This window comes from Tamandua tetradactyla, chromosome 2 (assembly GCF_023851605.1).
Source record: "Tamandua tetradactyla isolate mTamTet1 chromosome 2, mTamTet1.pri, whole genome shotgun sequence".
Classification (NCBI taxonomy): Eukaryota; Metazoa; Chordata; class Mammalia; order Pilosa; family Myrmecophagidae; genus Tamandua; species Tamandua tetradactyla.
Genome location: NC_135328.1, coordinates 24722590 through 24736776, shown reverse-complemented (window position 1 = coordinate 24736776; position 14187 = coordinate 24722590). Strand labels below are relative to the sequence as shown.

At 40.5% G+C, this 14187-nt stretch overlaps 1 protein-coding gene across 6 annotated transcripts in view; it reads right to left on the bottom strand.

The window, feature by feature from the left end:
* The window catches only part of TMEM38B (transmembrane protein 38B), a 92963-nt gene extending 87037 nt beyond the window's left edge, over positions 1-5926 (bottom strand). For all 6 annotated transcript variants that reach the window (XR_013167905.1, XR_013167904.1, XM_077141082.1 and 3 more), the window contains exon 1: positions 5750-5926. Coding sequence is in view for 4 of the 6 variants with exons in the window: in XM_077141082.1 (XP_076997197.1) it covers positions 5750-5861 (112 nt within the window). In the remaining 2 variants the exon portion in view is untranslated. The remainder of the gene's footprint in view (positions 1-5749) is intronic.
* Positions 5927-14187: the final 8261 nt, after the last annotated feature.

Sequence of the window (14187 nt, the reverse complement as noted above, 5' to 3'; positions counted from 1 at the left end):
ATTAATGTCCTTTCTCTGTGTACAACTTTGCCTAATTTTGGACATTTCATATAAATGGAATCATACGACAAAAAAAAAAAGAAAGAAAAAAGCATTTGCCAGGTCAGTAGCTGCATACCAGGTACTAGGGGATGTGGTGATTTGCTCATGCAATAATATATCTGGAACAGCAGCCACAAATGGAGTCACATCCTGGTTAAGTTTATGATAATCCACTGTCATCCTCCAAGATCCATCTGTTTTCTGCACAGGTCAAATAGGAGAGTTGAATGATGGGTGGGAATCACCACCCCTGCATCCTACAAATCCTTAAGAGTGGTATTAACCTCTACAGTTCCTCCAGGAATTGCTTATGATTGACGATTTTGCTAGGTAAGAGCAGTTTTAGCAGCTTCCACTTGGCCTTTCCTACCATAATAGCCCTCAGTCCATGAGTTAGAGAGCCAATGTAGGAATTCTGCCAGCTGTGGAGTACATCTATACCAATTATGCATTCCAGAACTGGGGAAATAACTACAGAATGGGTTCTGAGACCCACTGTCAGAGGGACCTGAGCTAAAACTCCATCAATCACCTGGCCTCCATAAGCCCCTACTCTGACTGGTTGACCAGAGTGACATTTTGAGTCTCCTGGAATTAATGTCACTTCTGAGCCAGTGTCTAATAATCCCCACAATATCTGAAAATTTCCTTTTCCCCAGCACACAGTTACCCTCATAAAAGGCTGTAGGTCTCCTTGGGAAGGCTGGGAGGAAGATTAACAACATAAATTTTTGGTAGTGTAACTGGACCCTTCCCCAAGAGTACCTGGCCTTCCCCTCATTCAAGGGGCTCTGGTCTGTAAACTGTCTCAAATCTGGAAGTTGATTAAGGGGCCGCAGCTCTTCATTTTTGTAATTTAAGCTGGACTTTAGTTCACTTAACCTAGAACTCTTCTGCCTATACAGATCAAACAAAATTTAGTAGACTGCCCATTACTTCTAACAATCTTGCTCTACTCTTCAAAAAAATTGAACATGAGAGAACACTATATAACTCGTTCTATGAGGCCAACATCACCCTGAAACCAAAGCCAAATAAAGATACTACAATCAGAGAAAATTACAGACCAATTTCTTTTATGAATATAAATATAAAAATCTTCAACAAATTACTTGTAAATTAACTCCAACAGCACATTAAAAGAATTACACGCCATGGTCAAGTAGATTTTATCCCAGGCATACAAGAGATATACAAGGTATACAAGAATGGGTCCAAAATAAGAAAATCAATTAACGTAATATACCACATTCACAAAATGAAGGGGAAAAACAAATGATAATCTCAATTAATGCAGAAAAGGCATTTAACAAAATCCAGTACACTTTCTTGATTAAAACACTTAAAAAAGTAAGAATAGAAGAAAATTTTCTCAGCATGATAAAGGGTATATATGCACAAATGGTACAGCCAGTATGGAAGACAGTTTGGCAGTTCCTTAGAAGGTAACTAGAACTACCATTTGTTCCAGTAATCCCTCCATTATATACCCAAAAGAATTAAAAACTAGGGACTTGAACAGGTATTTTCATACTGATATTCATAGCAGCATTATTCACAATTGCCAGAAGATGAAAACAACCCAAGGGCTCATCAACAATGAATGGATAAACAAAATATGGTATATATACTCCAATGGAATATTACTGAGCCGTAAAAAGGAGTGAAGGCCTGATGCACGTGGCAACATGGATGAACCTTGAAGACATCATGCTGAGTGAAAGAAGCCAGACACAAAAGACAAGTATTGTATGATCTCACTGATATGAAATAATTTTTACAAGCAAATTCACAGAGTTATATAATCTAGAATATTCATGACCAAGGGCTGGGGTGGGGCTAGAGAATGGGGTATTGATACTCAATTTGTACAGAATTCCTATTTAAGTTGATTATAAAGTTTTGGATATGGATAGTGGTGATGTTAGCACATTATTGTGAGTGTAATTAATATCACTGAATTATATATGTGAATGAGGTTAAAAGAAGAAAATTTATGCCACTAGAATAAAAATTAAAAGATAAAACACAGTACTATATAACACAGTATAACCTATTGTTAATGATGGACTAAAGTTAATAGTACAAGTGTGAAAATGTTCTTTTGTTAATTGTAACAAATATACCACACTAATCAAAGTGTTAGTAACAGTGTCATATACAGGCGGAAACACATCTAATGTAAACCATGGACTATAGATAATATTGCAATTTTAATATTCTTTCATCAATTGTAGTAACTACCATACTAATGTAAAGTGTCAACACTAGGGAGTACACGGAAACAAAATTTTTACCTGATTTTTCTGTAAAGCTACAACTTCTCTAATTAAACAAAAAATTTTAAGCAATGCACTCTTTTTTTTTTTTTTTTTTTAAAGGAAAGACAGAGAGAAGGAAGGAAGGATGGAAGGAAGGGAAACATCTTTAAACATTTTCTTGTTTTATTGTATTTTGTTTGTTTGGTACATGGGCTGGGGCCGGGAATCGAACCGAGGTCCTCCGGCATAGCAGGCAAGCACTTTGCCCGCTGAGCCACCGCGGCCCGCCCAGCAATGCACTCTTAAGTCAGGTAAAGACATGTTCTAGTTTGCTAGCTGCCAGAATGCAATATGCCAGAAATAGAATGGCTTTTAAAAAGAGGAATTTAATAAGTTGCTAGTTTACAGTTCTAAGGCCAAGAAAATGCCCCAATTAAAACAAGTCTATAGAAATGTCCAATTTAAGGCATCCAGAGAAAGACCTTGGTTCACGAAGGCCGATGAAGTTCAATGTTTCTCTCTCAGCTGGAAGGGCACATGGCGAACACGGCAGCATGTGCTGGCTTTCTCGTGGCTCCACAAAAGGGGACTCTCTCCAAAATATTTCCTCTTTTAAAGGATTCCAGTAAGCAACTCCACCTTCAATGGGTGGAGATACACCTCCATAGAAATCATCTAATCAAAAGTTACCACCCACAACTGGGTGGGTCACATCGCCATGAGAACAATCAAAATGCTCCCACCCAGCAATATTGAATGAGGATTAAAGGACATGGCTTTTCTGAGGTCCAGCAAACATTCAAACCAGCACAACATGGAAGAATCTTAAATGTATATTGCTATGTGAAAGAAGCCAGTCTGAAAAAACTACATACTGTGTGATTCCAATTATATGATACTCTGGAAAAGGAAAAACTATAGACAGTAAAAAGAACAGTGGTTGCCAGAGGTTCAGGAAGAGGGGAGGAGGCGTGCAAACATGGAGCACAGGGCTCTTACAGAACAATGAAACTATTCTGGATGATACTATAACTGTAGATACATGGCATTAGATATTTGTCAAAATCCATAGAATAAACAAAACAAAGAATGAACCCTAATATAAAGTATGGACTTTAGTGAATAATAAATTATCAATATACTGGCTCATCAACTGCAACAAATGGAACACACGTCTGTGAAATGTTAATAACAGGGGAAACTGTGCAGGAAAGTTAATATATGTGTATTTCTTAACAAGATGCCAAGAACAGGTAAGTACTCAATAAACAGGTTTGCTATACATATGAGTATTATTAGGTCCCTGTCCATCTCTATTATCTCAGCTCTTGCTACTTCCTATCTATGTCTTTCATTTCCCTTTTCCCCCCATCCCCATCTTGGCACTATATCATGCATCAGCCACATTAAGCTGCTGTTCAAATACACCATGATATTTTATGCCTTTGCTCATTCTGTTCCCTATGTATGGAATGTCCTTCTCTCACTTCTTCAAAGGAATGCCTCCTCATCACATCTGTGAAGTCTTTCTGAAAAACCCAGCGGTTCTTTCCAATGCACTCCCATTGTACTTTCTTTTCTCCTACAGTACTTAGGGCATACCTAGTTGTTTCGTATTTCTTGACCTGCCACTGATTGTGAGCTCTAAGTAACTCGAGGGCAAAAAATGTTTCATGCATTCTGTATCCTCAACAGCCAGCAGTGGGTAGTACATAAAAGATATTCAACAAATCTTGCTGATTAAAGAAAAGTAAACTGAAAAATGTAACAAAAAGAAACAGGAGCAGAAGAGAAAGAAAAGGAAGATAATGAATAGATAATTCAAAATAAGCTAGAATAATCAAGAGAAAAGTTTCAGAGAGACAAAACCGCCAACAACTCCTCTATATAGAATACCATTCTCCAATTCTGGAGATACACATCTAACAGTGTTTACTTAGGATCATTTAATTTCCATTTATATTAGAAATATTTCTTGATGAAATGAAACTGATGTGAAAATAATCCCCAAAATAAGATCTGCCTAGATCATTCCTTAGAATTTAGCCAATTTGGAGCTAAGAAATAAAAATGTATACGTGTGCCTGTGTGTGTGTGTGTTTTTAAATGTTAAACAGGGTCCTTAAAAACTTTGAGCATTCGTGAAAATACTAAACATTTTTATGCTAAATTCTATCACTTTCACCCCTTTACAGGTACTGATACAAGAATATAAAAATATTTTTCACACCACATATAATACCCTATTGGCATTCAATTGGCCCAGTGGTTCCCAACTTCCCCCCCCCCCCCCCCGCCAACTTTTTTAATCTCATGACCCCTTTATATCCCAAAAACTAGTGAGTAGATGAGTGGATGCCAGTGGCGGGGTGGGGGAAGGCGGGGATTTAATACAAAGCGGCTAGGAGGCACCTTGAGAGCATAATGAAACTGTTCTCTATCTTGAGAGTGGTGGTTACATGACTGCAAAATTTGTTTGACCTTATTCAGCTCAAAATGTCTACCAAACAATGACTTAGACTATAAACAAACGGAAATGAAACAAAATTTGCGAGGTCCGAAGGCTTAAAATCCATAAAAATCCATCATCCTCAAACCCTGATTCATCAACTCTCTGTAGGACAAGCAGATAGCAGGCAGCATGAACACACAGAAAGGAAAAGAGATTCCTGTCCTCAAAGAAAAAGACCGATACAACTAAAAGACATAAAAACTACATAACAACTACAAAATAAAGGAATCTTAGAGCAAAGCCTGAATACTTCGAAAATGAAAAACTTTTTGAAAATGAAAACGAAAAAATACAAATATTTCTCCCTGATCACAGTTAAAAGAACTCAAAATGCCGCACTGAGATTACTTCCCCATTCTACAGATAGTGAAACTACATGTCAAATGACTCGTACAAGGTCACTTGATGTTACTGTGAAATGGGAATCCATTCGCTTCTCAACAATCATTTCGGTAGAACACTGTCTTAAGGAGTCTATCGGTGTGACCACCTGAGGCTTTCTGTTTAAGTGTTAACACAACTTTCAGAACTGGAGAGGCGTCCGTAACTATTCATGGCTCCAAGCGACTAAATCAGCGACTTGCGGTCCCCGGGAGCTTTGTTCTCAGGTGACTTTTAAATAATTTCCAGGGAAGTGGCGGCAACGCCAGGAGACCGCGCAAATCCCAGAGGCGGCAGCGACTTCCCCCGCATCTGCCCGGGAGCTCCTGGCCCCGCACGCCCCCGAAGCGGCATCGGGACCCGAGGTCGCGCCTCCCTCGCCCAGTGCGGGCCTGTTTCTCCAGCTGTCCTCCAGCGGGCGGACGGGCCGGCTCCGGGCGCCCCTCCAATGGGATCTGACCGGGCCAGCGTCCGCCCCGTCGCCCGCTCCGCCTCAGGCAGTCCTCGCCTCGACGGGACGCTGAAGCAGTGGGTCCCGGCGCCCGGCACTCACCCGGCTGATGCTTCAGCGCCATGACGGACACCAGATAGTGGGCGATGTCAAAAAAGGGGAACATCGACGTGCGAGAGAAGGCAAGAGTGAGCTCATCCCACGCAGAATCCATGACTACCACCCGCCGCGGCGGCCGAGACGGCGCCGGCGGCGGCGGGTTCCCAGCGTGCGCGCTGCGCGGTGGGGGAGGGGATGGCCCGGCCGCGCGCACCTCCGCGCAGCCTCGAGGCCTGCGCGTGCGCCCTGGCCCCTAGCGTCGGCGCGCGCAGGGGCGGGGCCACGAGTCCCGAAGGCCCGGAGGCGGAGGCGGAGGCCGACGCGGTTGGCGGGTGGGCGGGATAGGCTGCCTGAGCGGGTACCCGGCTCAGCTGACCGCAGGGTCTCACGGTCTGTGGCCTAATAAGGACCCAACATCTCGGTGCTGGGTTCTCTGCCAGGCTCGGGGGAAACCGATACAACTCGGCCAGGAAGGGCAGACGCTGAGACTCGGATTTATTTCGGTGAATTTGATGTCATTCTCCACACGTGTTGAGCAACCCACAATGTGCAAGTCACACATGGTGACTTATTGGCGATATAAAAAGGAATAAAATAATATCCTGCCCTCAAGAAACTTATTTGCCAAGAAAGATTTGTGAAGAAAAAAAGACCAAGAAATGAAAGAAGTTGTAAAAAAGGAGGTAGTGAGAAGCACAGATGACTGCTGGGGCAGTTCAGAGGTTTAGTTCAGGAATGCTGGTAAAGTGGCGTGTGAGCTGAACTTTTAAGAACTTTTTGAAAGGTGCACAGGTAGTTGAGTGGTTAGGATTCTTGCCTTTCATGCAGGTAGACCTGGGTTCGATTCCACACCATGCACCCTGAAAGTGAAGAAGAAAAAGGCTTTGTGGAGTCTGAATGTGAAGACACGAAGGGAGATGTTTTGGCTAGTGTTTGTTAGTTTGTAGGCTGCCAGAATTCATTATACCAGAAACTAAACGGCTTTTAAAAAGGGAATTTATTAAGTTTACAGTTCTAAAGCCATGAAAATGTCCAAATGAAGGTATCCTGAAAAGATACCTTAACTCCAAAGAAAGAGCCTTTGAATCCCAGGGTTTCTCTCTCAGCTGGGAAACACCTTCTAGTTTCCTCTCCTCATTTCATAAGACTTCCCCACAGCTTTTTCCTTCTGCATCTCCAAAGGGTGGCTGTATGGGTGCTTTCCAAAATGGTTCCCTCTTAAAGGGCTCCAGTAAGCAACCCCACCTTGAATGGATGGAGACACATCTCAGTGGAAACCATCTAATCAAAAGTTGCTACACACAATTGAGTGGGTTGCATTTCCATGGAAAGAATAAGAAAGCTCCCACCAGCAATATTGAATGAAGATTAAAGGACATGGATTTTCTGAAGCACATAATCGCTTCAAACAAACACAACTAATCTAAGAAGTGAGAAGTGAGGTGGAAAAGACGTTGTCCTTGAATAGCAGACTAGGGCTCCAAGTCTTTATAGTGTAGCCAACCGATGCCACTGGAAGTTTGGGGGCAGGGAAACCAAATTTTTAAAAGAAGGCAAATAGTCACAAATATTAAAACTTACTGTGTGCCCGACACCGTTCTAACATTAACTCATTTAATCCACACAACAGCCCTGTGTGGTGGGCACTATTTATTGTTATCCCTTGTTTGGTATGTGAGGAAACTGAGGCACCATCAAGTTAACTAACTTGTCCAAGGTAACCCAGCTGAAAAGTGGTAGAACCAAGATATATACCAGGCAGTTTAGCTCCAGGGTTTAAGTTCTGGATTACTACGTTATGCTCTGACATCTCAGAGCCAGAATCCATTCTCTTAACCATTTTGCTAAGCAGGTTTTGCAGGAGAATGGAGGGAATGGAATGGGGAGGATGAGGGATCAGTCAACAGGGTTTGGGATAGATTGGCAATCAGAGATTAGAGGTAGGAAATAGGAAATATGCAAGCGTATTCACTGCTTTAAGCAAAAGGTAGTGGAGGCTGAGAGAAGTGGTTACAGGAAAGAGGATACAGATGGGAAAAGACATAATTATCAGAGAAGGATTTGGGGAATGAGTAAGTAGGAAGACAATGGTTGCATTCAGGGGAATAGGAATCAAGGAGAAGGAGTAGGTTTGATGTAAAAGAACACAAGTTTAGCTTGGCATATTTTTATTCATCATGCTGGCAGCAGGAAATTGCAAATACATGATGAGCTGCTATATATATACTGCAAAGGGAGAATTTATTTTTTCTGAGTATTTATCCATTAATTTTATTTATTCAATGAATGTTTTTTGCGTGTGCCTATTATGTACCAGACATTTTGCCATCCTAAACACTGAGTGTTCAAATCATGGGAAAATTGTAGTAAATCCCTTTTTTTTTCATTATTGTTTCATTATCACGAAAGAGTAGATCTGTTAAAATACTTTTCACATATGACTTTAAAAGCAAATTCTACTTATAAAGGAAATCCTTTAGACATCTAGCCAAACTTTCCTGCAAAACCAAAAAAAAAGGAAAACCCTGGTAATTATTTATATTTTTGTGTTTGCATCAATCCTTCCCTTATTTTTATGCATCCCATTATCTATGGAATCATAGTATTGTGAATTTGGGGACAGAACTTGGATATTATTTCCTAAAAGGTTTTGCATTAACAGTCTTAAATTTCATAACACATCCTTGTTATGAATGTGTTCAGTTCATCCTTGAACTGAAAAAAAAAAAAAAAACACCAAACATTAAGTGACCCTTATAAGGATTATCCTCTAAGTCGTTAGTCTAAGACAATTTCACTCAGAGGTATTGTGAAGTTCATTACTAACAACAAAAGGACAACAGTGAAAAACATCACAGACTTTTTTTAAAGAAGGTAACTCAAGCATTTTTATTTACCCTAAACATACTAATTCCAAGGGAAAGGAATTAATCATAGTCTCTACAAGTAATTTGAAATTTGTTTCACCTCAAGATTATGAGTATAAGCTTGGCTCTGTCTGCCTAGAGTCCAGAAAATTTAAAAAGAAAAAAGATCTAAGGGAAATGAAATAGTATTCTCACAAAAAGACAAGTTCTATCTAAATTGTAAACGTGCTCACTCTATCTGCTTCTGGCCAGTGCTCAAGTTATTTAACATAATGAAATGGGGCATAGTAGAAAGAATGGAATGGAAGGAGGGAAGACTTTGATTTGGTAATGAGGGCAGTGCAAGACTTGGACAAAATTATGCGTGGAAATTCAAATTTTTTCTGACTTTGGAAGCTGTTTACAAAGTTACGTAATTATTGTGGACAAAATGAATCAAATCATAAAATACAGTTTATGCACTGGAAAATGAAAACGTTCTAATTGTATGAACATGTTGAACAGGAGCTTTGAATATTTTTTGAATGTTCAAAACATGTGAAACTAACTTATTCTTGTAAATCTGGTTTCTCAACAGCAACACTGTTGACATTTTGGACTGAATAATTATTTGTTATGGGGGTGCAGTCCTGTGCATTGCTGGATGTTTAGCAACATCCCAGACTTCTACTCACTAGATGCCACTAGCACATACCCATTTCCAGTTGTGATAACCAAAAATCTCTCCAGACATTGCCAAATGGCCTTTTGAGGGGAGGGGGCAAAATTACCTCTGGTTCACCGATAAACTGTTGTGAATACATAAACCCTTTTTTCAGCAGCATATGTCTCTATTAGGCAAAGCTAGACCATCCCAATCATATCACTACTATTAATCATCAGGTTAATTCTAGAACAATTCTCATTACCCTTCTTAGTCTCAGTTTGCTCATTCATTCCCCTGACTCAAGTTAGCAACGTCTTGAAACCCAGCATCACAAATGCAATCCTGGCTGTGTCTTCCCTGCAGTACTGCCATCTATCTGCTCTGTGGCATACCTTTCACTTTGGGAAATCAATACAGTATCAAAAACTTGCTTTTTTAAGGACCATAAAGAGTCCATGACTAGGAAGTTTCATATCAGAGGAACCAATTGCACTTCTAAACTTCAGTATCTTGGGTTAGGTGTTTTTCATTCTAAAGTTATTTTGATAGGCACTTGAGAGTTACACTGTATCAAATTATATTATGCCAAAATGTGACATGTAAGATCAAATAAGTTTAGTTTTAATTCAACTTTTTAAATATTTGGTATTATCAAGAAGATTTAACTAGAGGGCAGCAATTGCCCTCAAAGTATCTGCTGAATTAAATCAGTACAATGAGAGGCTGGTACATCTGAGCCTAAGCTTTGAGTGATAAGCCAATTCATGTACACACTTAACTCTTTAGATGCAGTATGTTTTTTTAATCAGAGTGACATGGAAAAGCTGACTTGGCTCACTTATTTTTTGATTGGGAACTAAAATCTTTCTATAAACATCATTTAATACAAACTGTTAAACTAAAGTGTTCTACATGTGTAGCAAGTGAAAATTTACCAACTTGAAAATCTGATGTTTCTAGAGGGAGTACTTCTCATTTGAATCTGTGTATGGCCTGCCAAACCTACAACCACCCACCCGTGACAGGGCTGCCAGGTGGCTTGTGGTTACCAACACTCCAGGTCACAGTTCATCTCTGTTCAGGGATTGCAGGTACCATCAAATCACAGACAAACAGAATTCTGAAAGTTGGAAAGACCCTTACAAATCACTGTGTAAGTTAGAGTGACTAGGATTGCAAATAATATAAACAAGTTCTGGGAAGTTTAAGCAAAGCAAGGAATTTACTGAAAGGCTACTAGGGAATCTCATGAAAAGCAGGACAGAGTTGAGCAAGCAGTCAAGCCCCGAGAACAAGCAGCTGGCATCTCTGAAGCCAACAGCAGAAGGCATGTAGATGGATGCAGGCTTCTCTCGGTCCCTAATAAGACCCATTGCCCTCAGTTTCTGTGTCCCCCTAATCAGTATTGCCAGGAGAGGGCAATTGTCTGGCCTGGATTAATGCCTACCCCTGAATCAATCAGTCCTAGAGAGAGGTCTAAGCCCACAGAGGCAAATTCTTGAGAAAGGAGGGAGCCAGGTAGCATCTCAAGAGGTAACAGCTACAATCCTCAGCAGATTCAATTTAGAGTAAAGAAACTAAGGGCTAGGGAGAGGCCACAAAGGCAGGCAGCGACAGACCAGGATTTGTTATTATCCTGTTAAAATCAGCTCCCCTAACTACTCCTGCTGGGCTATTCCCTGTCCAAAAGATCCCAAATACTTATGAAGTTCCTTTTACTGATAGAACCAGCATCCCTAAAGCAATGGAAAGGCCACCAGGTGGGAGTCAGGAAGACCTATTAATACTCAGGGTCAACAGTTCCCATTTAAAGAAGACTGTGATTTCCAGGATAACCACTGTGTTCAAGACGCCAAACTCAGTAGGGCACAGTCAGGAAGTAGATATATTTTTTTCCAAAGCCCCCCAACTATCATACCATGTCAGATCTCCTCTTTCCATCCCTTAACCTTATCTCACCAGATTCCATTGCTTTTTAGTCACGTAAGATTTTTTAAAAAATTTAAAAAGCCCAGTTCCGTAAAAATGCAATCTTGTGTAGAATTCAGAGCTTCTAACTCTTCCCTCCAGCTCAGATCTTCCTGGACTAGAGACCTCCAGTGGGGAAAAGAGCATAATATGGTCTTTCATCCATTCCTTATCTTCTGCCCCTTTCATATTCTATGATGTCCTCCAGGGTCAAGGAAGTGGAGCAGCGGATTAGAGAAAAGGCAAAAGACTTTTTAGTTAGGAAGTATTGATTGTAATTGTTTTTGGCTGTTGATATCATTCTTTCTGGCAGGCTCCCAGGGCTGAATCATTCATGAGACACATTTGTGGGTTCCACATTGATGCACAGTTTCCAAATATGTACAGCTATGGCAGACACCATTGAATGGCTGACCCAACACGTGCATCCAACTGGAATAAAACATTACATATAGTTTTTCCAGCCTATCAGCAAAGGACAGCCACTGTCACAATACTGGCAAACAAGACTAATGGGGAAGTCCACCAGGGCACTTCTGAAGACAATATGGCTTCCTTCATAAAGGGGACTTATTCCTTTACATGGTCCCTTCCCCTTGTCTTGCTCTTTGAGCCTTGGCAGCCATCTTGTAACCATGTGGGAAAGGTCAAGAAAGAACATAGCAGCATATTAAACAAAAGCTATCAGCTATCTCTCAAACTCCTGTTATGATAGAGGGAAAAAAATCCTTTATTTGTTTAAATTGAGTGTGAACTGGCTTGGGGGATGGAGTCACCTCCTTCCCCACAGAGAGAGTAGAAAAGCAAAGCACTCTATCTCTTTGAATTCCCTTTAATACATTTCCTTTCACATTTTATATAGGCTGTTGGGAGTGAAGATCTCTGGGCCAGTTTTTGTATTTCATTAAGTCCCATATAGATGATCTTGAACTTTTAGAACATGGAGGTAACATCTTTTGTCTTTGTGGGCTCCAGCTGGAATAGCTGAGATAATAAGTTCCAATTAATATCTTGTTATACCAGAAGACGGGCAAAGGAGAGAGATTTGAAAATAAGGTAGACAGCAAGGTCTGAAAGAAAACATACATAGCCATGAGAATACACAAAATTTCAGTGATCTGTGTAGATAAGGTGATTAAACCAAAGCACTTGCAATGAGAACACAATGTGCACTTGATGCTTGGGCAAACAAAAGGAATATTAGCTAGAGAATATAAATGTGTCCAAAAAGCAGGACATGCGAGGACAGGAGGGCTTACAAGAGAGGGACAAAGGCAGAGGCAAGAGAACTCTGATTCATAACGATGAAGAAGGGAAATTATTCCAATGTAAAAGGGTGACTAAGACACTACTTGTAAATAAATACAACTCTCCCTGGTTGTTCTAGTTTGCTAGCTGCCAGCATGCAACACACCAGAGATGAACTGGCTTTTAATAAAAGGGGATTTATTTCATTAGTTCTTCAGAGGAAAGGCAGCTTTAACTTTCAGCTGAGGTTCTTTCTTACACAGGAAGGCACAGGGTGATCTCTACTGACTTTCTCTTCAGGCCTCTGGGTTCCAACAACTTTCCCTGGGGTGATTCCTTTCTGCATCTCCAAAGACCTGAGCTGAGCTGTGAGTGCTAAAATGAGGTATGCTGAGCTGCTTGGGCTGTGCTATGTTAAGCTCTTTCATTTAAGCACCAGCCAGTTAAATCAAACATCATTCATTCCAGCAGGCACGCCTCCTAGCCAACTGCAGATGTAATCAACAACAGATGAAGTTCACAAGCCATTGACTCACGTCCATAGCAATAGAACTAGGCACCTTCACCTAACCAAGTTGACACCTGAATCTAACTTCCTCACTGGTCTAATTTTAGTCAATGGACACTTAGTGGGGGCTGATGGAATGTATATTCCAAGGACTGCTTTAATCACTCTATGTTCTTTAAATATCTATAAACCTGTATAAGTCTATGAAATGTAAATCTATGAAATGGAAAGGTCTATTAGTATATTATTTATCCATGAAGCTCACTATTTCTAAAGTTTTGCAAACAAAATTATTAATAAGTTTCCATGCTCGCCTGCCATGCGGAAGACCCGGGTTCGATTCCCAGCCTGTGCACCCAAATATATATATATACAATTATAATAATAATAATAAGTATCCTTAGTCTAATAGTGGTAGTTAAACAGAATTTTAAAAATAACATCAGAACTTCTCATAGGCACTATGATTACCTAAGAAGGGGATGATTTTCTATGAAAATAACCCCACCCCCCAGCCTCCAAGCATGAAGCTGGAAACCCAGCATGTAGGACACTATATAAACCTTTTCCTATCTCTAGTATTTCAAGTGAACTATCAGGTAATTTCTAACATTCATTCACTCAATGACTATATATCTCATCCTTTTTTTTTTTTCTATGCTGTATGGTGGGGATCACATTTCATTCTTTTTCCATGTGACTATCCTGTTATTGCAGCACCATTTGTTGAATTCAGGGGCGGGGGGAGGGGCAGGGGGAAGTCCATGAGCCGGGACATGTATCTCATCTTGCAAATGAGTTCCATCAGATCTTGAGCACAAAGGCTTTCCTTCCGCCTCTTGAGCTACCTCTCTGTTAGGCTTAATCAGCTATCAGCAACATGTCAAGTTGCATTCTGGGCCTTATACCTAGATGTCCTTTGAGGAAGCTTTCACATCTTGGTGCAGCATAGTGGTAGCTTTACAGTCAGGTGGTCTACTCACTGAGTAACCTCAGGGAAAGTATCAATGACTAAATTCTATAAGCCTGTGTCTTCCTCTTTAGCATAGTCATAGCAGTCCTTACTTCACAGTATTGTTAAAAGTAAAAGCGAGCATGGGTATAAATTGCTTAGCACAGTGCCTCACATATGTTAAGTGCATGATAAACCTTAGCTATTACACTTTTCCTATGATATCCAGATCTCAGGAGGAACTTTCCTGCT